At 39.9% G+C, this 25,640-nt stretch overlaps 1 protein-coding gene across 1 annotated transcript; it reads right to left on the bottom strand.

The window, feature by feature from the left end:
* Positions 1-11,563: 11,563 nt before the first annotated feature.
* TIAL1 (TIA1 cytotoxic granule-associated RNA binding protein-like 1) lies at positions 11,564-24,795 on the bottom strand. The gene is made up of 11 exons (XM_010015598.1): positions 24,705-24,795; positions 21,213-21,362; positions 20,848-20,902; positions 20,460-20,547; positions 18,527-18,602; positions 14,874-14,982; positions 14,488-14,583; positions 14,317-14,401; positions 13,918-14,041; positions 13,303-13,442; positions 11,564-11,966 (listed from the first exon to the last, which is right to left on the bottom strand). Exons 1-11 carry the CDS (start codon positions 24,714-24,716, stop codon positions 11,849-11,851), a joined length of 1,053 nt encoding a protein of 350 aa, XP_010013900.1. The 5' UTR covers positions 24,717-24,795; the 3' UTR covers positions 11,564-11,848.
* Positions 24,796-25,640: the final 845 nt, after the last annotated feature.

Genomic DNA, 25,640 nt, shown 5'->3' with positions numbered 1-25,640 from the left:
AGGTCCCTTCCAACACAAACCAGTCTTTGATCTCTCCCTCCTCCTCCCTCTTCCCAGGCTCAAGCCTCCTGCTCCCCCATCTGCTCCCTTCATCGCACTCCTGTTCATGAGGCAGCTTCCTCCACCGAGCATTCAGACACCAGAGGGTTTGCTGAGCAGGTGCAAGAAACAAACCCACTTCCTGAGACAGCCTTTATGAATTTGTGCTCTTCCTAACCAAAATAGAGGCACCAACTTTCTTGTGCTGGGGGGACTCCTTTGCTCCTCCAAGACGCAGAAGAACAATTGTTTCTCAATAGGAAATAACAGGAAAAGCACAATTACCATTTAACAAAGGTGTTTTCACTTCCAGAAACAACTTTTTTACCAAAATATTTCGTAAAAAAAATAATCCAGCATGTAGCCAGTGTGAGAAATTTGTGGTATTCTGACAAAATTGTAAGCCACTGACAGACAATTATCTCAGGAACAGTGGTGGGTGGCAATGGGAGTGCTTAAATCCCACTGGAAATGGCACCGATTCCTCAAAAGTCACAGCAACCACTGCTAGCAGACAAGTCCGTGGTTATTTCCACCTAAAGCCAAATCCCACCCCGAGCACAGGGTAATGCACTTATTTATTGATGCTCTGTTCACAGAGGGAACTTGGATGGGCTCCCTGTCTCACTGACACATGGATATTTTCCACTTAAACGCACAAGGCCAAGGCTTCATTCCTGGGAATGGTGACACCAGAATGCTGAACACAAGAATAAATTGCATCTGTGCTTCCAAACTAAACAACAGCACGATGCCTTCCAGCTGAAGAGCTTTGGCCTGCGCACCACCACTGGACTCCTGCCTTGGGTACCAAGGCCAAAAGCTGTGGGAGCTGGTGCAGGTTTCTTGGCTCTTGGGTGTGGGTTTATGAAGAAGTTTGCTACGCTGCTGAGGGAACTGCTCAACAGCTGCACGTGGAACTTGGGAGCACACGTGTGGGACGAGCACGTATCTGGACCACAAGTGGCATTTCTGTGCAAGCATCCAAAGAGCAGGAGGTAAAACCACGGGAGAGGTAAGGGACAAGGGGTCAGTTCTGGGAGAGGACAGCTTGGACATGAGCTCCAGAAGACTTCTCAGCCATATCCACTGATGTCAGGTAGTTCAGGGCAGTACACTTACATGAAGCAGTACAGGTAGCACCAGGTTTTACTGTTCTTATCACCAGGTTTTATTTCTCTTTAAGAATCACGTCACAAAGCCCAAAGCTTTTGATTTTAAATGTTAAGAACCAGTACTCCCTAGAATAGCTACATGATCTCCAAGCTACTGTACTGACACAACAGGTTACTGGGGTAGTTTTAAAGCTTAACTTCATGGATATGGAGTTGGAAGTACATAAGAAACGTGAGGATCTTTGCATACTGGGCTCTGCTGCCCACGGTGCTTGCTCCTTTGCTGCTGTCTCCAAGAAGCTCTGTGGATCCCAGCTGTCCACTTGTGCTCCATTCATACACTGCTAAACCTGACCTTCAGCTCTGCCACAGATGGACCTGTAGAAGCCAGGACATGAAAGAATTTTCCTTCCAGGTGAATTTGGTGGAGAGATTCAGGTGTGGTTCATCTGCTGGGAATTCAGTTGTCTCCTTCCACAAATAAGCCGCAAGACCTGTATACAGCCATATGCAACTTACGACTTCATTCCCACTGTGCCAGTGTCCACATGCTAAATATACATTCTTACATTAATTTTTAGACCTTGCATCACAACAGCTTTTCATTAATTTCCCCTTAAAATGATTAAGCTAACATAACCCACAAGTTTGTTTGATAACCTTCAGCTGTCAAACACTAGGTTGTTGGCACACCGTGCCAAGTAAGAACACAGCAGATACACTCTGTGTACTTACCAAGTCATTGCACTTCCATCTCAAGAAATGTGTACCATTAAAACTGAAAGAAATAGAGTCAGTGAAATCATACCACCTATTTTATGTCAGCTTTTATTTCCGCTTTCAACACTCAATGATGTCCAAATAGTAAAGTTCACTGAAAAACTGAACATAAAGGCTTGAGAGCCTCACAGCTCCTGCTCCATTCTGCACATACATGACTTGTTAGCATGTTATGTGGCAGCAAACCTTGGACTGCTCGTTACCCTAAATGAGGGCAGGTTTAGCAATTTGGATAAAGTTCAGTGAATTTCCCATTGACAGTGGTAGGAACAAGTAGGGGGGAATGAGAATGTGCAAGACACCCAGAAAGGCAGAACACACTTGCTGAATCTGTGATTGCAGGCAAAGATAAGAGAGATGCTATTTAAAACACTTACTTGTCTTCTGAAGAGTAACTGGTGGACTTAAATTTAAACAGGAGGGTTTGAAAAGCAAGGGAAGCAGTCGTGCTTAGCTGCTGCCAGTGCAAGAATCTATTCTGGAACACACTGAACTATGAATAACATCACAGAAAATTCCTAAATGTGTGGTTCATTTCAGTGCCAAATTGCAGACTAAGGACTCAAAACTAATCAACAAACTGTGAGAGACCTCACTTGGGATTAAAGGCCTTGATTTCATTTATACCAACATGATGCAACTGATTTCAATAGTGTACTGCTTATTTACATCCAAACTTTAAATCCGAGATGTTAACAATGAGGAGAGGCCTTCAAAGTAGGAAACTCCCATCTACTACACAGAAACACCTTTAGAATCTGATTTCAGACTTGTGAAGTTTATTTTCTAGTGACACTGCATGTTTCCAAAGTACCCCAAGAACATGGCACTGCGAGGGAGTTACTATACACATTGAAGGGAGATTCACACACCCCCTTGTCTGCAGCCACTGTTCTGGAGGTGGCATTCACACCAGTCAATGGTGTTTCTGCCACCAGGTTTCCTTCAGACAGTCCCCCAGGACCAGCTCCACCTCCTACCAGAGCTGAAGCAGTCAGAGGTGCTGATTCAGTGTGTTCTGCAGCCACCCTGTCACTCCTGTCCCACCAGGACGTGTCCCCTGGCTCCCTCAACTCAGTACCAGCCTCGCAGCACTGCTGTCCCCAGCACCACTTTCTTTGCCAGGGCATGTGGTAGAACAGATGCTACAAAGACACAAAGCTCCCATGAGAAGCTTGAATAGACAAATGTGATGCAAAAGACCATGCACTGGGATTCCTACTGCTTGTACTACCAAAACCAGAGCATCCTTGTGAGAAATGCCTTATTTATTTTTAACTTCTAACAATCTTGGCTCATAACTGGCAGTGAGGTTTTATGAGCTGGAAAGACAGAGAACAAGACGTTGTCTCCTCAAAAAAAATCTCTAAAGTAAACGAGTGTGCTTTTGGCTGGATAGATTTCTTGGAAAATTGATTTTCACTTAAACCCAAGGACTAACCACTTCATCCTCACTTCTGTAAGATTCAGAAAGCAAAGCCAAACATTATGATGATTTTACAGCTCTCAAAGGACTTTCTGAGCACGGCTGATGGGTCAGCATTTTGCCCAATACATTTTCACATGAATTTAAGCAGCGAGTTATCTGTTAATACACATTCTGCAGCTGGGCAAAGCCACCCTCATCTGATGTGACACTATAGGTAAGACTAGATGCCACACTGCAAAGTGGATTCTAGTCAGAATACAGTTTAAGCCATAAGAATATGTGCACAATAATCAACTGTTCAGAGCATCGTAGGTTCAATAAATAAAACTAGGTTTCAACCTTCAAGAACATTCATTTTAGTGTTCAAGATGGGTTGGCAAACACGGCTTTAAAGCTTTTCCTTCCACATCAGCCAGTGCTGTAGGTTCTAGTATCATGAACCTCGAGAGACTCAGATATTTATATTTAAATCTAAATATTTTAGCTTCTATGTTTTCACAGTTTAAACACAAAGGAATCGGTGACAGGCTTGCTGCTAGAATACACTTCAGTGTGGTTAAGCCTACTCCTTTTGGAGAAAGCAACATGATTTGATGTTGTTAAGATCTGGTTGTTTGGGGTTTTTCAGTTCAAAGTCAAGAGTCACATTTTAGTTCTACTAACCTTAAACCAGCAAAGCCATTTTTAGTTTCAAATCCAGTTTTGCAAGTCTTAGCTAAATGCATTTACTATCTGAAGATTCACAAACACCAGAGTGCAAGAGCAGACAATAAAACATGGGTTTAATCTTTGAATAAGATAACAGAGACAAACCATAAACATACCCTCCCCCTGAGGTACACAGCATAAAACAGCTTTGAAGAGAACTCTGAGAGAAAACTATATTCTATTTCAGGCTTGCCTAAATAAACCAGGGGAGTTTGTCCAGCACCCCTCACTTTGAACTCCGAGAAAGCTCTGACTCACTCCTTTGTAATACTTTCTAGTACAAGGAGGTTCACAGGGTCAACTTTTATCCCTAATCTTGTGGAACATTCCTCAGAACCTCCAATTCCAGCAGCTTTATGCTTGCCAAAATACCGACTGCAAAACTCCAGCAGCAACATCTGAACATGCAGAAACTGAGTTTCAGGCCAAGCATTCCAAAAGCGATCCCACCTTCTGCTAGTTACACCCAGACCTCTTCATGAATTGCACTGAGCAAAACCCAAGTGTTTCAAAGCTTCTATTTAAGCGGGTGAATGTCTTTAAAACAATGCTTTATGTTCTTCTTTGCATATGTGAAGAAGTAAAAACGTTTCATTAGGTTAGTATTAAATGCATATTTAAGTCAGATAGAAACCTTATTGCTAAAGCAATCTTACTTCTCAAGCTTCTTCAACTTTGTTCTGTAACAAAGAAAGAATTAAGGTGAAGGAGTTTTTCTTTTCTTTTTATATTGCCTTTATACTGCAAGAAAAAGGCAAATGTCTCTTTTTTTTACCCACCAGGATAGCTGTAGCTTTCAGAAATAAAAGTAGCACCATGAATTAAAACTTGAGATGAAAAAACAAGGTTTTCAGTAACCAATTTCACAACAATAAAAAACTTGACGTGGTAAAACAGTATTTATGTATTCAACTAGAAATGAATTGAGAAATCATCATCAAAACCTTAAAATCATTCTAAGCCCCTCTGGACCACACATGTAGTTAGGACTGACTGGGTGGTGCAGTACAGAAATCTCAGGTTTGGGGAATTATGTCCAGGCTGGCATGAACCTGAAGATACAAAACAAAAGAGGTACTTAACAAATGCTTTCAACATGCATCAACATGTAAATATTAAAACATGCTTAGAGTACAGCGATCAAAAGGGCTTTTTTCAATACAGAGGGATATTAAAAATGATACCTGAGGTCAGCGTGTGTTTCTGCTAAGAACCAGATGCAAATGCTTCTTGTGCATAAAAAGCAAGTACAACTCTGTTGACTAGAAACACACATAATTAAAGTGACAAACACAGCAAAACAGAGTACGAGAGACGTACAGCCTTGACTAAAACTGAATCACAACCACAACTGATGTATATTGCAACCCCCATGTACAGTTTCTACAGTGAAAATAGTTATGAAGCAATGCTTGTCTCTACAGCCATGGTAAACCAAGATTTGGATGTACTAAGACACTTAGGAGGCTGCATCTTGCCTCCCTCTCATTTAGAAGTGGCACAGACACAAAAGACTCTGGCAATGCCTTTTAGAAGCATTTCAATGGGACATCAATTTCTAACCTGTGGAGCTTGTCAGACACTTGTTGCTAGATGCTGTGACCTTGTAAAAGGTATTTAAAGCATCACATCACACACCTGGCCAACTTTCCATATATACCTCTTGGAGAACAGGTTCTACAGTGCTTCTTAAAAGGCCATAAAGCAAAAAGATGCTGGAAGGGATGCTCTCAGAAATTAGTAAGAACACACCATCACCTTGTATACTGGCCTTGAATCTACAAAATGCAATGTACCTTCAGCAATACATGTTGGTTCTCTGACCTCAGGTATTTCCCATTCCAAAATACATCAGCAATATCTATGAACAGCTGTCATACTTCTAGAACAAGGTCCCGGTACATGTAAACTGCAAGTTTATAGTCACGTGCTCAGTTCTGAAAATGCCCCTTTAGAGTGATTTGAGAGATGTTTCATGGACTTCTGCATCCTTATTCCATGGAATACATAAACCTGAGTAGGAGGCAAGATTTATGTAAGAATAGTATTCTAGAAATACCCATTTTATCTTTCTTCAAGTCTGTCTGAAATTAGCCACAAATACAAGAGAAGTTTCCCTTACAAACACACAGCATATACCTGTAACTGAAAGAAGCCCCTATTCATAAGGTATCAAGAGTTCAGAAAACACTGTTGGATCTCAGCCTTCTCTGAGTATCTGCTAACACACAGAAAAGATTTATTCTCTACAGAACACAAAGCAAGCAGCAAGGGATAAATGTGTCCAGCCTGTGACAGGGATCCAGTAGCATGTCAATGGCAGCTTCTAAGCTTCTATCCTTTTGGTCCAAGGTGTATTCGTGTTGTCTCCTTGTACTTTCAGGTGCAAGTAAACCCTGAGTAGAAACAGCTTTACAAAGGTATATTGAAAAACTAAATGGCCCTTTTAATACCTAAGAGGGTTATTTCCCCTGTAGTCAGTATCTTGTGTTGAAGACTTGAACTAAGCAATACTTGTATCAATTGGTCTTTCCCATCACACTTCATAACCCAACATTAAAGGAAACCACCCGTGGAATAAAAAGATCTCCTTCAGTGGAAGGACCAAAGAAACCACACAGTATTTTTCACATAGCAGCACCCCAGTGGTAATTCTCCATTTATTAAGGTCAAAGAAGGAGCTACTCAAATGGAGGAGAGCAGCTTTTCACCATCACCTGTGGTATTTAAACTTCTACAGGGTTGGCTCCAGTAAGTCAATTCCCATCTAGGAAACGTGTTACTCACTGTTTCATGTGGCAGGCTTGTGATTCTTATTCAATTCCTACCCACCCCTGCTCCAGAAATGATACATTTAAAGACTGGGAAGACATTCAACAAGCAGCTGTGCATATCTCAAACTATTTCAGCTACACAAACAAAAGGGTCAATACAGGCAAACAAGAGAATGCCACGCTAAGAGGTCTACATTAAACAGAGGTCTACAAATTCAGATTATTGATGCAATTTGCTCTTTTAAGTTTGCTTTACTTGGTTAGTCAACTTCAGTATTCCAGCCTGGCTGTTTAACATGCGTTATTTGCTCAGGAACCAAAGAGAAAATGGCCAGAGGTTACGTGTTTTCTGTCATTTTAAAGCAACATTATTTTAAGTGAGGTGATAAAGCAAGTTTGTATCTGAGCAGTCACAACGCTCTGGCTACTGCCAATGTACCTGCATAAGCCTGATGTGATTTGTACATGTTTAACAATACAGCTTGGCATTGATGCTGCTGGTGCATGTGTACTACTCAGTCTCCCTCTTTTTCCCGTTCCTTTTCCTCCCTTCCTTGCGAGCAGCTGGGAAAGACAGCTGCTGAGTACCTGGGATCAGTGAGAACCTGGGTTCATGCAAGTAAGAGCGACTGATCCCTTGCTTTCCAAGGGAAACACTCAAATGCTATCCCCTATCACTACAGCACAGTCAGTTTACACTGGATTCCCCAACACAACTCCATTAAGTTCTTTTTTCTTCTAAACAAAACAAATCCTGTCTCTTACTGACAGCTTGAATAACTACAATACAAGGTAAAGCAATGTTTCTTCCCAGAACATAGCAGCAATACTTTAACCAGGAAGATTCAGATCAGCTTTAATCAAAGAACGACTGGCAGTATAGTTAAGCAAAAATAACTTGTATTCAAATAATCATTAGATGTCAAATTAACTTTGAGTCATTGCCCTTTACGTGTCAGTGTAAAGATGTCAAAGATGACAGAACCACTGTTCTCTCCTCAACATAATGTCCTGTTTCTTTTTAAAGTAAAATATTCAATAAACACTTCACCATTTTCCTTGAAGTGAAAGGGAAGGAGGGACTTTATCCACGTGATACAGAAAAATACCCCACAAATCTCTTTTAATTATTTTTTAAGTCAACTGGGTTCACAAAAGTTGGTTGAAATGAAACACAACAAAGACCTTCCCAGCAGCTATTGCCTTGCAGTTGCCTTTTTATCAACAGAAATATTATTACACAGTGAAACCCTTAAATCTACCAATGTTGAACAGAACATATGATCAGAACAAATTAATTCTCAGTTTCAAAAGAACAACAACTTCCTTTTGCTATTACAGGAACAAACCAGATCCCAAACCACATCTATATATGAAGATTCCAGCTGGAACAAGATAGTTCTTTACAAACCCCATCCCCTTTTTCTGCAGTATACTGAATAAAAGATTGCCTGTACCTTGCAATGTAAGAACAGTGCAACAAAATCTTTTATTGCTGACCAGGAAACAGTTTCCACATGATTGAAAACAAAGACTTGTGCCCTTGTTCAAAAACAGTCAGATAGGTAAGTAGTATCAGACACTTAATCATGTCCATACAGTTCAAGTCTGCTTCCTTGTGTACAAACACAAGAAAAACAAAGCACTAGTTTTCTGCAAAACTAAGCCTTAACTCACTGTGAGCCTTTTTAGGCGAGTGAAATGTAGGGAATGGTTGTGCTACAGTGAATAGCTATGGCATGAAGTGATCTTAGTAAGGAGGAAGGTTCTGCAGGAAGAGTCTGTCTGAAAACTGTTAACAAATATACACAAGGAGGCAGGACTGATGAAATGCTACATGTAACCTTCGATTTACAGCCTTACTCCTGCAACTCTGAAACATACAAACTGATTTTGTAGGAAAAGCTTTAAATCAAACATCTTTTACCCGAGCGCAAGTGCATAGTTTACAAGTTCATCCTTGTCTGCCTGTTGTCAGGTTTACAGCAAGGAGGGACAATGCTTTTTGACAGATGACAATACAGGAGAAGCCCTTTATCATGTTTCACTTTTATTGAACATTTTCTGCAAGTGCAGATTCCAACCTTGCTTCAGGTTGTACGCATCAACTTAAACCATGAGAAATGGATACGTTTGGAAATCCAGCGCCTTGCAGTGATAAGGGGGTCGGTAGTGGTTGATTTCTGTAGTTAAAGAAATGCCAGTGGTGTAACAGTCACTCGTGAAAGCAGTGTGGTGCAAGAGGCTCTTTGGTGCCAGAAACACTGTCACTGATGCATTTCTGAACGCTACTGAGCAGCAATCCAAATTACAACTCTCCCTCGCAGTGCTAGAGAAACATTAAAGGACACTGGAGACTCCCGTATCTTGAGTAGTCTGCGAAGAAATACCACCATGAAAGAAAAGCTGTATAAAAATCAATGACAAAAGACTTCAATGAGGAAGTAGATACTATCTTTCATCCTGAAATACAGGTCGGGTACAGCCCAAGCTCTACAGCAGGCATATTACATAATTGGATTTAAGGTGATCTACGCATTGAGACCTGAAAGATCACTGCCTTAATCTTACATCCATTTATATGGGCATTTACATGGTAAGGTACTTGCATCATCTAGATCTTCAGTAGTGCCTAAAGAACACACTGCTTACATACGAGCACAGAACACTTAGAATTATGTAGAAACCTCAGATTTCAAGTGAAGGCAAAGAAACCCTACAGTAACTTGCAGTTCATATATCTGCTGACTTGGGCTTTCTTTTTAAATCTGATAAATGTAACAAAACTGCAGATTTACTTGTGATTTTTTTCCCCCAAATTACTATGTATAGGCCGATCCTCGCGCAGATATACACATATATACAAAATCCATAGGAAACCCAAAGGCGAGATTCCTAACTTCGGCAGAAAACCACTACAGATACCATAAAGGAGAAACAGAGATAAAGGGCCAATTCTGTCATCACAAGCACTTCTGGTTCCACACTAACTTCAGTCATTATTGCATGCATTAGATGCCCAGAGTTACATGTATCTCTGGGTACAGCTGAGCCAACTGACTAAATTACTCTTTCCACGTATGTCACTTTCAACCTGAAGTAAAAGTCAAGGTACTATTTAGCATGTCAAGTAAAAGAGGAGGGAATAAAAACCAAACCTCATGTGATTTGCTACAGCATCAAGTGTAGTTATTTGCACAACCCGGCTGGGTTTAACAGAACTGCAAGTTTCCATTTCAAAAAGCTATTCTACCACCTGCATGGTAGGAAACAGAAAAGAGAAAACGTACAGCTCCTCAGACACTCATTTACAACACATCCTGCTCCTGTCACAATGCAGGTTTGCTTCATTGAACTATCACTGCAAATCCTACAGCTGTTTCTTGAACTGCGCCTGCCTCAGTGCATCTGGTACACAGCTGGCACATCTGCACCCCCTAGCTGTCACAGGTAAGACACAGTACTTGTATCTAACTTACGTTCATTTTCAACTTCAAATTTATTGAGGCAGTTTATATCAATGTATCCATAAAATAATTCAGAAAGAACCCAAGTATACCATTTAAACAGCTTCATGATTTATCCATTTACACACTCAGTACACAAACAACCCAGCCTCTGTACAGGTTCATCACATGCAAACCACCCAGAAAGACAAAAAACTGGAATTAAAAATAAGTCACAACTCAGTGTACTGGTTCAACTGCATCTCCATTTACCAAATGGCACATTGAATAGTCTCTAAAATAAGATGTTTTTAACAATCTTGTTAAAAAATTCTTGGGCAAAATATTTCTAGACTTAAAAAACATCAAGATTTTTTTCAAAACACTCAAGATACTATACAACTTAGAAGAACCTTGAAATAGGTTTACAAGGTTGTTAACCAAGGTATTTACATACCAAATAATGTAAAGCAAAAAATTGGTATTTCTAATGACAAAAAAGGTGATGCATTAAAGGTTTATGAAATTAAAATTAAGGCTCTTTGTTATAGTTCTTTATGTAACTTTACATAATAGCCAACTTTGGAAATGTCAGTCTTGCACATTCTTGTCAATCTACTGCCTTTAAAGCAGCAGAGTATATTAAGTATTACTTTGAATAATTACATTGCTACTTCTATGTTTGAGCATGCTTTTGAAACAGTCATTATGAAATATTTACAATGTGTAGCCTTCAAACTTGATGGAAAAGCCCAAGTATGAGTGTCTGCTTTGAGTACAAACAACATACTTGCAAAAACCTTTTACTTCTCAAAATCAAAAGCAAATTCCTAGTGTCTTAATAAGCAAACCAGCTCTGAAAAGGTTTCACGTGTGCCTGAACGTGGACAGTGGAAGTGATGTGACATTACTCAGACAGTACCGGTTTTCACTTTAGGCTGACCTATTCTTTGTATCAGACTCTTTATGCGTGTAGAAAAATTAAATATATCTTTAAAAAAATTACTTTGAGCCCTACACATCCTTTCTGAGCTCTGCCCACAGGTACTGGGAAAATCAATACTGTCTTCTTGGTTGGAATGACTGGTCCACAGTTCCTGTCAGGAGGCGTGTTCGACTAGAAGCAACTCGGTGTTTTGCAACGTCCTTTCTCTTAAAAAGCACAGTGATGTAAAACACTGAAGACAGAACACACACAAGGAAAAAAAAAAATAGAATGGAATGGTAACCTAAAGATCAAATCCATCAGCCATTTCTCCTGCTATATCAAAATTTGTAGTCAGAATTGTCTTTATTGACTTTATTTTTCATTTTTGTACACAAAGAAAAACATGTTCATCTCCATCATGAACAAAAACTTTAAAAGGCAGAACTAGAAGACATTTGTGTCCTTCACCAAAGCAAAGCTGTGCTAAAGGTTCCAAACATTTCCATTTTTAAAATAAATATTTTCTTTTTTTTTTTTCTTTTTTTTTCATTGTCTACATTCCAGTCTTCAGAATGTCACTGGAAACTGCAGCCTATCATGAAATACACACTTTTAAACAGAGTCCCAGCTCACTGTGTTTGGTAGCTTGCCATACCATATCCAGCTTGGTTAGGTATTACAGGAGCACCTTGTCCCTGGGCAGGCTGAGCACCAAATCCACCCATCCAGGCAGCAGATGGAGATTGGCTTAAAAAGAAACAAGATGGTTAAAAAAAGGAAAGGAAAAAAGAAAAAAATCATCATGCAAGCTATTTTTTACATGAAAAGAGACCCAAAAAAGGAACTTAAATCAAACTTCCTCTACTCCTATTTATTGAATCCCAGGCTGGTTTGCATTGGAAGGGACATTAAAGATCATCCAGCTCCAACCCCTGCCCCGGGCAGGGGAAACTTCCACCACCACAGGGCAGGGACACCTTCCACTAGAGCAGGTTGCTCCAAGCCCCTGTGTCCAACCTGGCCTTGAACACTGCCAGGGATGGGGCAGCCACAGCTTCTCTGGGCACCCTGTGCCAGCGCCTCAGCACCCTCACAGGGAAGAGCTTCTGCCCAAGAGCTCATCTCAGTCTCCTCTCTGGCAGGTTAAAGCCATTCCCCTTGTCCTGTCCCTACAGGCCCTTGTCCAAAGCCCCTCTCCAGGTTTCCTGGAGCCCCTTTAGGCACTGGAGCTGCTCTAAGGTGTCCCCTTCAGGAGCCTTCTCTTCTCTACACTGAACACTCATACCACTGAATGAACTATTCACATCAAAACAGACCTATTTCTTCTTCTCTTTAATGAAAAATGCAGGTTAAGTGCTACAACATGTGATTCTTGAAAATGTCATAAGCTTTTTAAGAACAAAGAGCAAGGGAAAAGCCCCACAAACCTTGGGTACTAGCTGCATAGGAGAACCACCTCCAAAGGCACGTACAGACACAGGTGGCTGTAAGTCAACATCAGTGATGCAGAAATGCAAAATAATTCCCAAACCTAACTGGCATGAATACCAGGGATAGTCTATCAGTGCTTAACAGGTTTAGTTTGCAAGAGGTAATGAAGAATCACGCAAACAAAGAAGTTATTTTAAAAGTCAGTTAAAACAAAAAGTTGCTGTGAAGTCTTCAAGAGATTAAGCATTAAAAGCCCACCCGAATTCTGAATCTGCAGAAGTTAATATGGCCATAGGCAGCTGCTGCTCCCCAGGGCCATGAACCCTGCAGGCAATACCTGGGCTCCCTGTCTCAGACTCTCCAGCATTCACCACCTCAAGTCAGAGAAAATGCTTAGGCATCAGATAAGACCATCATCCAAAACTGCTGTAGAAGGTCTCTGCTGCCTTCAGTCTCAAAACACCCATACACACAAAGCCTGTGGGTGAGCACAAGTCAAGAGTGACTCACCCCTTTATTTGGATATCATTAAACATAAGCTTTAAGTCCACCTAAGGCTTGAAACCTTGTTCAATCCTTGAAGCAACTGAATCTGAAACTCAGATCTAACATTCTTGGAACAGTTTAAAAAGAATTAAATACAATTACTCACTCTACTCCAAAACCCTGTTGATTCCATGCTTGGCCATACATTCCATATGATGGTACTTGCCACCCGTTAGCCATATATTGCCCATATTGCTGTGGATTTCCATATACTTGGCTCCATTGCCCCCACTGACTGTAATCCACCTAAAGAGAGAATAATTCACAGTATTACAGGTTCTAGAGATGGATTATATTTCTTTTATGCTGAAGGCAAAATTTTGGGCTCTATCAATCACAGGGCTAAAAGGAGCAATAAAGAGATCAGCAAAATAAGACATCACTTATGATGAAAAGCACGACTGAAAAGCATGCCTGTGTGTGTTCAAAACACCAAAGAATATTTGGATGGATAGTCACCTGGTCTGCAGTTAGTGAACTAGCAAGAATCAGAATTACCTCAAAAAGTTTCTCCCTATCTTGAATCATATCCAGGAGACAGTAACAGATATTCCATCAAAATCACTAGCCCAATTTGATGAACAACTGGAACATAACTGAGACAGAACACGGAATTTCATAAGAACTCCAGCACAAAATTCAGCTATCATAATTGGGAAGGTATGACAGGTATAGACACGACTGCTTTTGTAATACACTGGAAAGGTAAAAGTGCAGTTACCTGTTGGAAGTTTTTAGTCATATCTGGGGATTCTTTACCCCAATAACATTTAACAACATGTCCTTCAATTGTGGTTCCATTAACTGAAACAATAGCGTGTGCTGCACTTTCATGGGTTGAAAATCTAAAGGATGTAAAAACAAACACATGTTATGCTTAATAGTACCTTCACCTGCTTGTTAAAGAACAGTGAATCCATCCATACATCCAGGATAACCAGAGAAAAAGATCTGCTTTCACACATATTCATCTTTCCAGGTAAAGAAGTTCCACATTTTTCCATGAACACATGGTGACAGGTTTTAATGTATCAGCAGAAGCTCAAGCAAGCAAAACTACCCAAAGGTAAAACATTACTACATGAACAAAACAACAGAGTTTGGTTTTCTCTCTCCATACCTGACAAATGAGTAACCTTTTTCTGGAAACACCCTTATTTCCATTATCTGTCCAAATGGGGAAAAAGTCTGTCTCATAAGTTGATCTACAACATACAACATTTTTGAGTTAGTAACCATCTTGGTGGCCAAAAAGCTTCAGTAACACCAAAAGCAACAGAACAAATCCTACCTGTTAGCCCAGAGGCAATTCCTCCACAGTACACAGTACAATTTTTTGGACTTGACTGATTTACTACATCTTCAAATCTCAACTGTTTTGTATTATCTATAAAGAGAGAAGACTGGTTTTAAGCAGTAGGCTATCAGTAACCAGAGAGTCCCAGATACTTACCTTATACACAAGGATGAATTACACATTTAACACACACACATTCAGTAGTTTATGATAGACCAGCAGTGCTATTACTCTAATATACAAGAAATCTATCATTTAAGAGCTGGAAGTCAAACTAGATACATAATTGACGTGATTTTGGCAGCAGTATGTTTCATTCCTCCACTGAACAGTGCCATGCAAGAGAGCAAACACAACAAAGCATTATGTGAAGGTCTTACTTTCTTGTGTATTTTTGGGGGCTGGTGGTTTCCGCGTTGCCCAGTTAGTTCTGATCTGACGGCCTCCCAACCACTGGCCTCCCATGTGTACAATAGCATTTTCTGCATCCTAAAGAGATCAAAATAGAGATTGTAACACATCCAAACAAGAAGTACATACAAGTCTGCTTCCAAGAAAGACTTGGTTGACAGTTAATTCAGTTGACAACAGTAACAGTACTAAAAAGTACATGAAATTCTGAGCAGCCACAGCAAGCAGCCAAAACTGAAGTAACTTGAGGCCCATCAGTCACAGAGAAGGTCCTCAACCTTCCTCCCAGCCCAATTTTTGCACACTGGTTAGAAGCCAGCTATAGTCATACATACACTGATTTTAGACAACCAGCATCTGTATTAGAATATCTGAAGGCTGCCCCCCAAAAGTGCAAAGGTCATACACATGCCAGAAGTGGTTACTGAAATAAAACTACTATCATTTTAACTATTGAAAAAAATCAAACTGTTTGCCAATGACTTTGTTCAAAGTACAATCCACAGAAGTATATTTAATGATGAAAAGTCAGGGAAGACTTTTAAAACCATCAAAATCCCTCACTCACTGGAAAATTTCTGAGCTGTAGCCCAAGTAACATTTACACCCTGCAGTATGTGTCTGCAAAAGACAGTGTACAGCACGACATGAATGTGGTTTTGCAGAGTCTTAATAGGCACCCAACATAACCAGGCCAAAAATCCCAGGTTCTAGGAGGGCTGAATGGCAGTTACTAAGAAACTGTAATGCTGAGACACAAATAGATTGAGCACATGGCTTTTATTTATTATTTGCACACACACACACCCCCGTCCCATCCTCTCTTCTGCCCTCTGGAGGCCCGCAAGGCTTGAGTGAGCACAGGCTGCTTTGTCAATTCTCTGAATAGTAAAGTCATTGCATGAACACCCATAAAAGCGAGTCCAGGGCCCATGTGGCTTAACTTCTGTCTCAAGCATGAATTAGAAGACAATCTTTTAAGTTCACATTGTAAGCAGTAACATCTAGTAAGCATGGGGTAACTTTGCTAACACTTGCAAGTGGCAATTTTTTTCTCCATTTGCTTTGAAAGCAGAGGCAGAGCAAACGGTACAGATGTTTGAAATGCTCTCCCAAGGGCACAAAGCTTAAGCAGGAGAATACCAAGTACATGAGACAAAGAGAACATAGGGACAAGATATGAATTTGCAGCTAGCACAGTCCTGCCTCACACTGAAGGCTTCCAGCTATAGCATTCAGCTCTTAAATCATTCAGGACCTTGATCCTCCTAAGTATTAATTACACAGGATGATCATTTTTAAGATAATACATAAACACAATAAAGAAATTATGAGATATCTGATAAGAAAACACTTAAACAAGCCACCAGACAATAAAACAAAACAAAACCTCACTCAAGCACCCTCGCTCCCAAAACATTAGTAAGTTACAAACTGACTAAGAAAGGCAACTACCTCTAATGAACCTTGCTGCCAGGCTTGAGGATCACAGCAGTGACACAGATGGAACGAGCCCATGCTGTAACTGTTCCAGTTCACTGTAGGAATTTAATTTTCTCCCAAGTGTGGTGTGCATCAGGACCTCAGGCTAGAGACCTGCAACCTGGGAACACATCCCACTTCCCCAAACCTAGCGGGACAACAACGAAGCCTGAAAAATAGGCCTTCAGCTGCCAGCTCAGGATGGTGGTGCCACAACCGCGGAGCTGCGGCTGAGGTCTGAGTGAAAAACAATCAGGACAAGTTTTACAAGTACTTTTTAGTATGACATTTAGAATTTAGCTACTCAGGTTAGATATAAGGAAGAAGTTCTGTCCTGTGAAGGTGCCGAGGCTCTGGCACAGGGTGCCCAGAGAAGTGGTAAATGCCCCATCCCTGGCAGTGTTCAAGGCCAGGTTGGACAGAGCCTTGGGTGACGTGGTCTAGTGTGAGGTGTCCCTGCTCATGGCAGGGAGCTGGAACTGGATGAGCTTCAGGTCCTTTCCAACCCAAACCATTCTGTGATTCTGTGATTAATTTTGAAGAGTGAATACAGATTTTAATTTGGAGGTCTTATGGCTCAGCCTTAAAAGAATCCAGTAAGGTGCATTCCATATGACCATCACAACATTTTCCCTAGTCACAGAAACCAAACACAACCATACAATAAGGGAAGAGGAATAAGAAATAAGACAATATTCCTCTTGTCTATTCCAGCTGCAACACAAAATAAGCCAAGTCTAAGTGGAAAAATGCACTAAATCAAGGCATTCAGTCATAATGGCTTCTGGTGTTTGCTAATCTGAAGATGAGAAATTCCAACTTTTTCTCTGATTAAGATTCATCTCCAGATAACTGTGACAGAAGAAGTCTTTAACACACAGGACTTCTGACTATACTAACAGGCTTATATGCCCCAAATCCTTAAGTATGTGTGGTTTTCCTAAGCTAAATATTTAAGGAAAACAGTTTACAGCTTCCACACGTTGCCCTAATGTACCTCTAAATACACATGGCTCAATTCCATCAATCTTCACAGATCTCTCATGCTGTTTGACATTTAACTTCCAAATTACTACGGATTATTTGTTGAGTCAATTGTACTGCTATAGATAATAGGGCACAGCACTGCTTTTAGCACTACTACACTGATTAAACTCTACAAATAACACCTTTAACATCTGTGTCAAAGGGATACTAGTCCCTTATTGAAAGCGTTTTTTCCATGCATAACATCATCCATCATGTAAGACCATCCAACACAAAACCTTCAGAAGAACAATCTTCAGTTTTACAGTACACATAAGCAAAATGCTTTAGAAGTACAGAGTCAACTCTTAGCTGACAATTACTCAATACAAAGAACCATCTTAGAGTTCAAAATAACAACTAAAGCAAAGGACCAAGCAACAGCTTTATGAAGATCCAGAGCTCAAGCAAGTAAATCTGGCTGTACTTCAGAGTATGACACACTTGGTTGCATTAGGTCTCCAGAAAGACTGAGCTTTGGTACAAAGCTAAACCTGGCAAATCCCAGACTGGTTTGTGTTGGAAGGGACCTTAAAGCTCACCCAGTTCCAACCCCTGCCACGGGCAGGGACACCTTCCACTAGAGCGGGTTGCTCCAAGCCCCTGTGTCCAACCTGGCCTTGAACACTGCCAGGGATGGGGCAGCCACAGCTTCTCTGGGCACCCTCAAACGACCAAACCCTGCCATGCAGTGTGGCACTGCGCTGCCGAGGGCTCCAGGGCAGCATTTTGCAGGGGGGCTCCTACCTTAACACAGGGAGCTGGCGTGGTGCCTCAGCTAAGAGACCCAAAAGCACTGCTGATCAGACCAGGCACACAGCTCGCTGTAGGAGAGATGGTTCCACAGACTGAGCCGAACTACCCCAACACACGAAAACAAGCTTTCTATGTCGAGGGATCTTCTTACACAACGTTCTCACGGCATTGCTGTCATCCAAATTGTTTCAACCCTTAACCACAGATATTGAGATATTTTGACTAAAGTACATTTGTCCCGTACATGCAAATTTATTTCCCTTGGGAAAGCCTGCTACACAGTGAACATATAAACAAAGACGCAAAGCAACAAGTGGAAAACAGGGAATGATTTTCAATGGACATCGTGCTTACTCACCAGTTTGTTATAAAAAGATACAAAACCATAGCCTTTTGACTTTCCAGTTGCCATATCTTTAACTACCCGTGCATCCCTGTGAAGAGAAGCACAGCTATATGAGGGCAATATTAATAACCTGCAAAATAAAAACTAAAAGGAACCACACACACTGTATCGTGAGCATAATTTTCTCTTATCAATTCAGTTAGCCCTACAACTACAAGTCATTCCTGAACTCTCCCTATTGCTTCTTTACCTGTTAGAAAAAAGCAGTAGGACAAAAAAAAAAAATAACATGTAATAAAACATGCAACCTATCCACATAACCTATGCTGGCTACAACTAGAATGCTCAAATTGGGCAGTATAAAGAGAGACAACGTTTCCTTTTCTAATATTCTAGTGGCTAGGGTCCTCTAAGGTTTACTGTTCTAGAAATTACTGTAACAATTCTAGCTAAGTTACCATGCATTCTCTAAATAGTTAAATGTCTTCTGCCTACTGATACCAAATATATGAAATATTAAAAAAATGGAAAAAGAGGAAAAAATAGGAATTAAAAGGCATACATGGCCTGTTAACAGATTTCTTTATTTTTCTTGGTCAATTCTCTAGCATCATTTTGGAGTTTGGGGAGCTGTAAATTTTGAAAAATTGACATTTTCAGATATTTAAGAAAAGGAGAATAAAACTAACAACAATGCTAAGCACACCAGTACGAAAACAACAAATTTACACAGAAATTTTAGTGAGTAAGTTAAAATGATTGGAAATATAGAACTGCACTGAATATAGAATGTTAAAATGTAAATACTAAAATATGTATATATAAATAATGTATAATAAGAATAAATAGAAATGAGAAAAAATCTACAACTGAGTTCCAGTGTGCACAGTTCCTTGCAGTTAGCCTTCAAGATCCTGTCCATTCTTATGAGCAATTCTGCAAAATAACCAGAATGCTATTACTTTTAATTGTGACTTGGACTTTAGAAAAACTGCAGGTCTCAGGTATAAATATAGAGTGAGAAAACAGAAACCTGAATTATTCTCTTAAAACCCCATTTTTAAAACAGTACTTACTTACCACATTAAGAGACAAAAAGCAAAGTAAACAAAATAGCAAGAGGTAAGAAATAAGATTTATGATTTCATTTCAAAATGTACAGAACAAGAGAAAACTCAGCATTTTGCTCTTAGAACTATATTCCTGCAAACCTTCATGTGCAACTTCATGTACTCTTAAGGACATACACACTTTAGCATTCACAAGGATGCTTGTCATGTTTACTGTGTTCCATTAAAACACCAGGTGATTTAGGATCACCTGAATTATCTATGAGAAGTTTAAAGTAACCTTCTCTTCACTGGCAGAAATGTGCCCACAGTGTAAATCCACCATTTTTTCATTTAATACTATAATCTTAATTCACCCCCTGTTATCACCCCCCCAAAGCAGATTTCATTCTCATTAAATATTAGCTTTTTTCAACACATTCAACACAAGTTATTCAATAGCTGCTTCATAAAGTTATATGCTAATTACCCAGTGTTCTCTACTGCCTATGAAATGCAGTATGAATGCATACACGATACACCAAGGATGCAACATATATCAGTTATCAAGTCACTACTTTCTACACATTCTAAACAACAAAAAGTCACACTTAGGAACAGTAATTAAGTTTTAATAAGAAGCTGAAGGACATTAGCATATAAATTAGGTTAAAAGCACATTGCTTTCAGCAAAACCAGAGCACAATTACATTACTGTATTTGCAATCATGAGAGAGATTCAGATGAAACAATAACCCCTCTTTACTGCCCACCCAACATAAGGAAATCAACAGCAGAAAAATCATCTAAAGAGACAAGAACTAATGTTTCAAACTCAAACATATTTTCACTGTCATTTTCTAACCGATATTGGAAATGTTTATGATGATACTTACGATATTTTACCAAAGGGGGCAAATGCTGACTTGATGTCTTCTGTTGTTATTTCTGGACTTAAATCCCCAACGAACACATGGAAGTGATCTGAAAATAAATAATTTACTAATCAAATATTTAACTGCTAGCTACAATGTCAACTCCTGAGAAAGTGATGCTCTGCACACCGCGCAGGGAACCAGGATTCCAGTGGATGAGCAGCAGCAATTTAATCTGTCCACTCCAGTTTCCCCAGTTGTAAAGCAGAAACAGAAGAATTAGTTTGCAAACTTCTATTAAACACAAGATGGGAAGGAGAAAAGTTACGTTGAAATGCATTTATGGCAAATTATTACCACGTTGTGAAGGATTTGGGTAGAAGTGATACTGTGGCGTTACTTTACTTACTGGATGTATCTTTTTTCTGGCTACTTGGTGTTGTTGCCCAGTTTACTTTGACCTCCTGAAAATAAGCATAAGATTTAGCATAAATTCACAAAATTCTTATATTTTGTAAGTTCATTAAAGGCTGGGTTACAACTGTCAATGTCTACAAGTCAAAATAAAACACTGTCATAGTTAGAACATCATAAACAGTATGGTTCCTAAACAGGACTTTCCCATTCAGTGTTTTAAAAGTCTTACTCTAGAATATTATGATAAACATCTTCAAGAAAATTAACATCCCACAGTTTCATTACTAGTTTTTACACAAACCTTAAATCTAAGATTTAAGAGTCCTTAAATCTAAGATTCCAATGTAAGCAACTTACCTTCCCCAAAATTTTTCTCCCATTCATAGCAGCTAATGCAGCAGCTGCATCTCTGTGTTCATAAAATTCCACAAAGCAATAAGGGTCATTGCTTGTATGCTGCAAAACAGAAAATCCAACAGAAGAGTTGACCCTTCTGCTATCGGGTTGCTGAGAAGAAAATCCAGGAAAATATATTACTTATAGCTAGAAACTTTAAGAGTGATTTGCATCAGATTTATGAAATAGCCTGACATTACACTTAAATGCAAGAATTATTAAGACGGACTTTTATTAAAGGTCTAGTAATGTCTGAAGTATAGTTTACTTTGTGTGAGGCCTCAGTATTTCTGGTTTACTACACTGAAAATAATTCAGCTACCAGAAAAAGTGATCTGCAGACTGGATGGAAGGGGAGGGGAAGGGGAAGAATGGAGAGAAGAACAAAAATGGTCTTCTGACTCATATATATACACTCAAAGCTTAAAAGGTTTGTTCCCCAGACACATTATCGCCAATTTTCTCCCTCCTCCTACTTAAGAAGTCTTTCCTTTTATTTGAGTAAAAATCACAGGCAGTTGGCAACCTAGAAGTCACGTCTTCCCAGTCTCAAGTGAAAAATGTTATAGCCAGCAACTGGGAAATAGCCCTTTAAAAGAACTCAAAACAGTCTGACTGGGGGGAAAAAAAAGATATTAGTTGTTACTCTTAAGTCTTGGGTATAACCTGGTTTTGTAAGATGGCCTAACAAACACCTTTAAAAATACTAACAGACAAACAAAACTCACTGAAGTATTAAATGTACCAAACTATGAAGTGCAAAGAACATAGAAAAGTTGATCAAGTGGAAATGATGATTATAATGTCATTGGATTTAATATGCCTAAAGGATGTAATGAGTACAAAACCTAGAGCCTTACACCAAAATGTCTACACTAAGTACTCTGCATGTACACAGACCAGGAGATGATAAACACTAATACTGAACTAAACCAATATTTCTTGCATGGACGGGGAAGGGTCTAGCATGTAAAGAAACTGCTTTGGCACCAGTATTCTTGCCTATCAACATCCCCCAGTGTCAGGTAGAGCATGGCTCTAACTCCAGTTAAGAGCAGGCCTTTGCCAGTTCTATTAACTAACTTCTGGAAATTCATGCATGCTTATATGGACAAAGAAATTCTAATTCTGCCCTGTTAAACTGGATTGTACATCTTCTAACACAGTTCTGTCTACGCCTGAACAAGGGAAGCTATTAAGATGTCATAGCTGAACTGATCACAAGGCCTTTTTATACCTAAAATGATCAAGCAGTGTGAAGACATCCTTCTAAACAGTCAGTAATCGGTGTCTTTAACTGATGCAAATGAACAGACAAAGAAAATACACCTGAGATCATAAAAAAACACAAAGAGTTTAAGTCCAACTGCAGTAAAGTGCTCTAAGAGCACATTCACCCCAGATGCCCCAAAACGGTGAGCCTTAATTCACTCCTCTTCCCATACTTAGTTCCTGCTACAATGAAAACAAGGTAAGGACTCAGCAGATTAGTGCAGTCTATGCTTCAGCTGAAGTACAATTTACTTTTGGACTGTGGAGAGGTCTCCTCTTGCACCAAGAACTTGTCTGAACATAAGAAGATCCGCTTTCACACATGCCCAGACCTTGAGGAGTTTGAGATACCTGTAAATGCTACTCACGCCACCCCCTGAGTGTTACATACCCCCAAAACAACCACTTCAAATCTCTAAACACTTGACATGTTCATGTCATACCTTGTACAAATTAAAGACAGGGTGATAAAACAGTTGATACATCTGGCTAAAGAGAGGAAGGAAAAAGAAAAACCACACAAGTTTTCAAAGCATTCCGGTATAAACTTGACTGATGGTGGCAGTAAGAACAGAGAGGTAAGAACCACCTAAACACAACTCAGTGCCTATGAAGAGGTGACAACACTGAGTAGGAGGATGGACAGTATGGACAGGTGCTCTGACAGTTGGAAGTGCTGGAGCTGCAGGCCAGCTGCAGTCTAGAATCCAACCTGCACTTGCAGACTGCTCAGTGACAGGGGCTAAGGACAGCCCAGTGCGCTCACCTCTGGATGACTGGATGTAGCTGTGAGGAGCTTTTTGTTTAGCTCCTTAGGTCAGAAAGATTCCTCACTTGTTATTCCTATGTGGTTATGTAAAACCCTAAACCCACAAAGCCAAAACCAAGTAAAAGGAGTGTTGGAACTTCTCATCATCTTGTCAAGAAATCAAACTGATGCTAACGTCTCTCAATTAGCCAAAGGCTGGAGCAACAGTACCTTATTTCTGATGAGCCTATGACAATCAGAACTGTTTCTTCAGAGAAAAACTAACAGCTGTGCTCTGCTATCCTTCTGTTTAGCCACCTTTCTCCAATAAACCTGTAGAATATGTGGCAGAGCTCTTATCTTCATTAGAAGGTTTTAATGAATGAGGAATTATGAGTGCAGATGAAGAAGAGAGTGATTAAACAAGCATCAGATGGATAAGAAGCCATTAAAAATACTCCTAAGAAGTAGTGTGTCATACTGAGAGGAAAAGAAGGCCACAGAGGAGTTACTAGTAGTGTTCCTGAAGAAGTCTGCTTGCAAGACTTGCCTTTTAATACCTTCATTAACAATCCTGGCCAAAAAAAGTAATGTGACTGTACTCAGGAAATCCGTAATTACAGGTTAGTAAGAAGCATAAGTAGTAGTAAAAGTAGGAAGAGCATCGAGAAAACCAGAGCTGAAGAACCAAAGATTGAACCCAGCCAAAATTCTGATTAGTCCCTGCCTGAAGTTTATCAGTTATAAATGCACAAGCAAGGAAAAATATTAGGGATAAAGAAGTTGCTTAGGACGTGTCAACAACATCACAGAAATGGTGCCAACCCTAAAGGTATCAGAGCATTTGCAATGGTGAGAAGGCAATATTAACACTTACCAATACTTTGTTCAAAAGACCTCGTCTGGGATACTATGGGAATTTTGTCACTTTGTTTCAAGAAAAAACTCATTTAAGAACAGAGTGATGCAGACAAGAGCTATTTGCACTGGCACACAAGTGACTCGGGAAGCACACAGCTTGTTTGGAAGGATTTTGGACTTTTCATCCATAGTGAAGCAGCATTTAGTCAAGATGAAAAAGAATTACTGAGGCTCATGTTCAAATAAGGTAAAAAATGTACCAAACAGCCATGAGTAACACTTGAAACAATAAGGTTTCTGATCACCAGAACGGGGTTCTGAAAAGAAGGGGTAACAACCTTCTAAAGTGGAATCTCATCATCAGCTGGCGAAGGGTATGTCAGGGCTACAGCAAAAATACAGGACTCTACACAACAGCAGGTCTCTTCTGCAAAAAGTAATCCCCAAAGCCAAGCACAACCAACCTAAAACCCCACTACCAGGAATGGCAAAAGCAGCCCTCAACTCCATTTATGTTGCACAACTTATGATACGTTACATTATATTTGCTACCCCCCTGGAAGTGGCCTTACCTCTGTTATCATTTTACAGCTTTTGCATGGTCCAATCTGGCTGAATAACTGAAGTATAAGAACTTCAGTCACATCTCTGGAGAGGTTTCCTACATAGCTACACAGGGAAACAAATAAAACAACATTTTAAACCACAAGTTTTCATCTTTTCACATGTCATTACGATTTTAAACTCTTAAACGACTATGAAACATTTCCCTTTAAATATCCCACGTATCTTAAAGATACTATTAACACATTATTTCATGACACAGTTTTAATGCAGCATTCATGTGGTTTCTGAAGTTGGCCACACAAGTGGGAACATGAAGCTTGATTCAGACGTAACAGTGGACACGGACATCTAGTGCCAATAGAGAAATATCAGCAGCACGAAGAACATTGCTCAAGAACAAGCAAACAACTGGGAAAAGACGTTTTAAGTTTCACTTCCCACGGAGCATCTAGTCCAGACTACTTCAGAATTTGGGTACAAACCCACATCGAACTCCTATTAGTCCTGTAATAGGTACCAGACAGAACTGTGCTGCCTTCCAACTCCATCTTTCTGTTTTCCTGAGCATTTGGGAAAGCAGCCCACTTGCCAACAGGCAATTCATGCAGCACTGTGCCATAGGAATGCTCTGCACAGAGTCTATCCCCACAGCTACCACCTGTGTAAAGCTCCCCAAAATTTTGGCAGTGCTAGTTTAACATCACCCATATTTCCCGATTTGTTTTCTCTATAAAACCTGAGAAATAATTCAAGCTTTAAAACACTCATCTAGCTTACAGAGTCCTACGTTTACCCAGATAGCCAGAAATCCAATAGCAGAGTTTGAGAACTACTTCTAGATACTCTGCTACATTTTACACTCACAAGAAGTAAAACCAGGTCACAGGGATGGCTGAGAAGAGTCATGAATGCAAAACTGAACTACTTTTAAGTGAGTAATT

Source organism: Nestor notabilis, unplaced genomic scaffold, assembly GCF_000696875.1.
Source record: "Nestor notabilis isolate BGI_N333 unplaced genomic scaffold, ASM69687v1 scaffold15335, whole genome shotgun sequence".
NCBI classification, from domain to species: Eukaryota; Metazoa; Chordata; class Aves; order Psittaciformes; family Psittacidae; genus Nestor; species Nestor notabilis.
The sequence above is the reverse complement of the archived record's forward strand: the minus strand, read 5'-3'. Positions and strand labels throughout refer to the sequence as shown.

What these genes read in the sequence shown, in the direction of transcription:
- TIAL1 (XM_010015598.1), bottom strand. An exon ending in GCCCCCTTTGGTAAAATATC is followed by an intron (nt 18,603 to 20,459) that starts GTAAGTATCATC and finishes TTCTCTTCACAG; the next exon opens with GGATGCACGGGTAGTTAAAG. An exon ending in CAACAGGGTTTTGGAGTAGA is followed by an intron (nt 11,967 to 13,302) that starts GTGAGTAATTGT and finishes TTTCTTTTTAAG; the next exon opens with CCAATCTCCATCTGCTGCCT.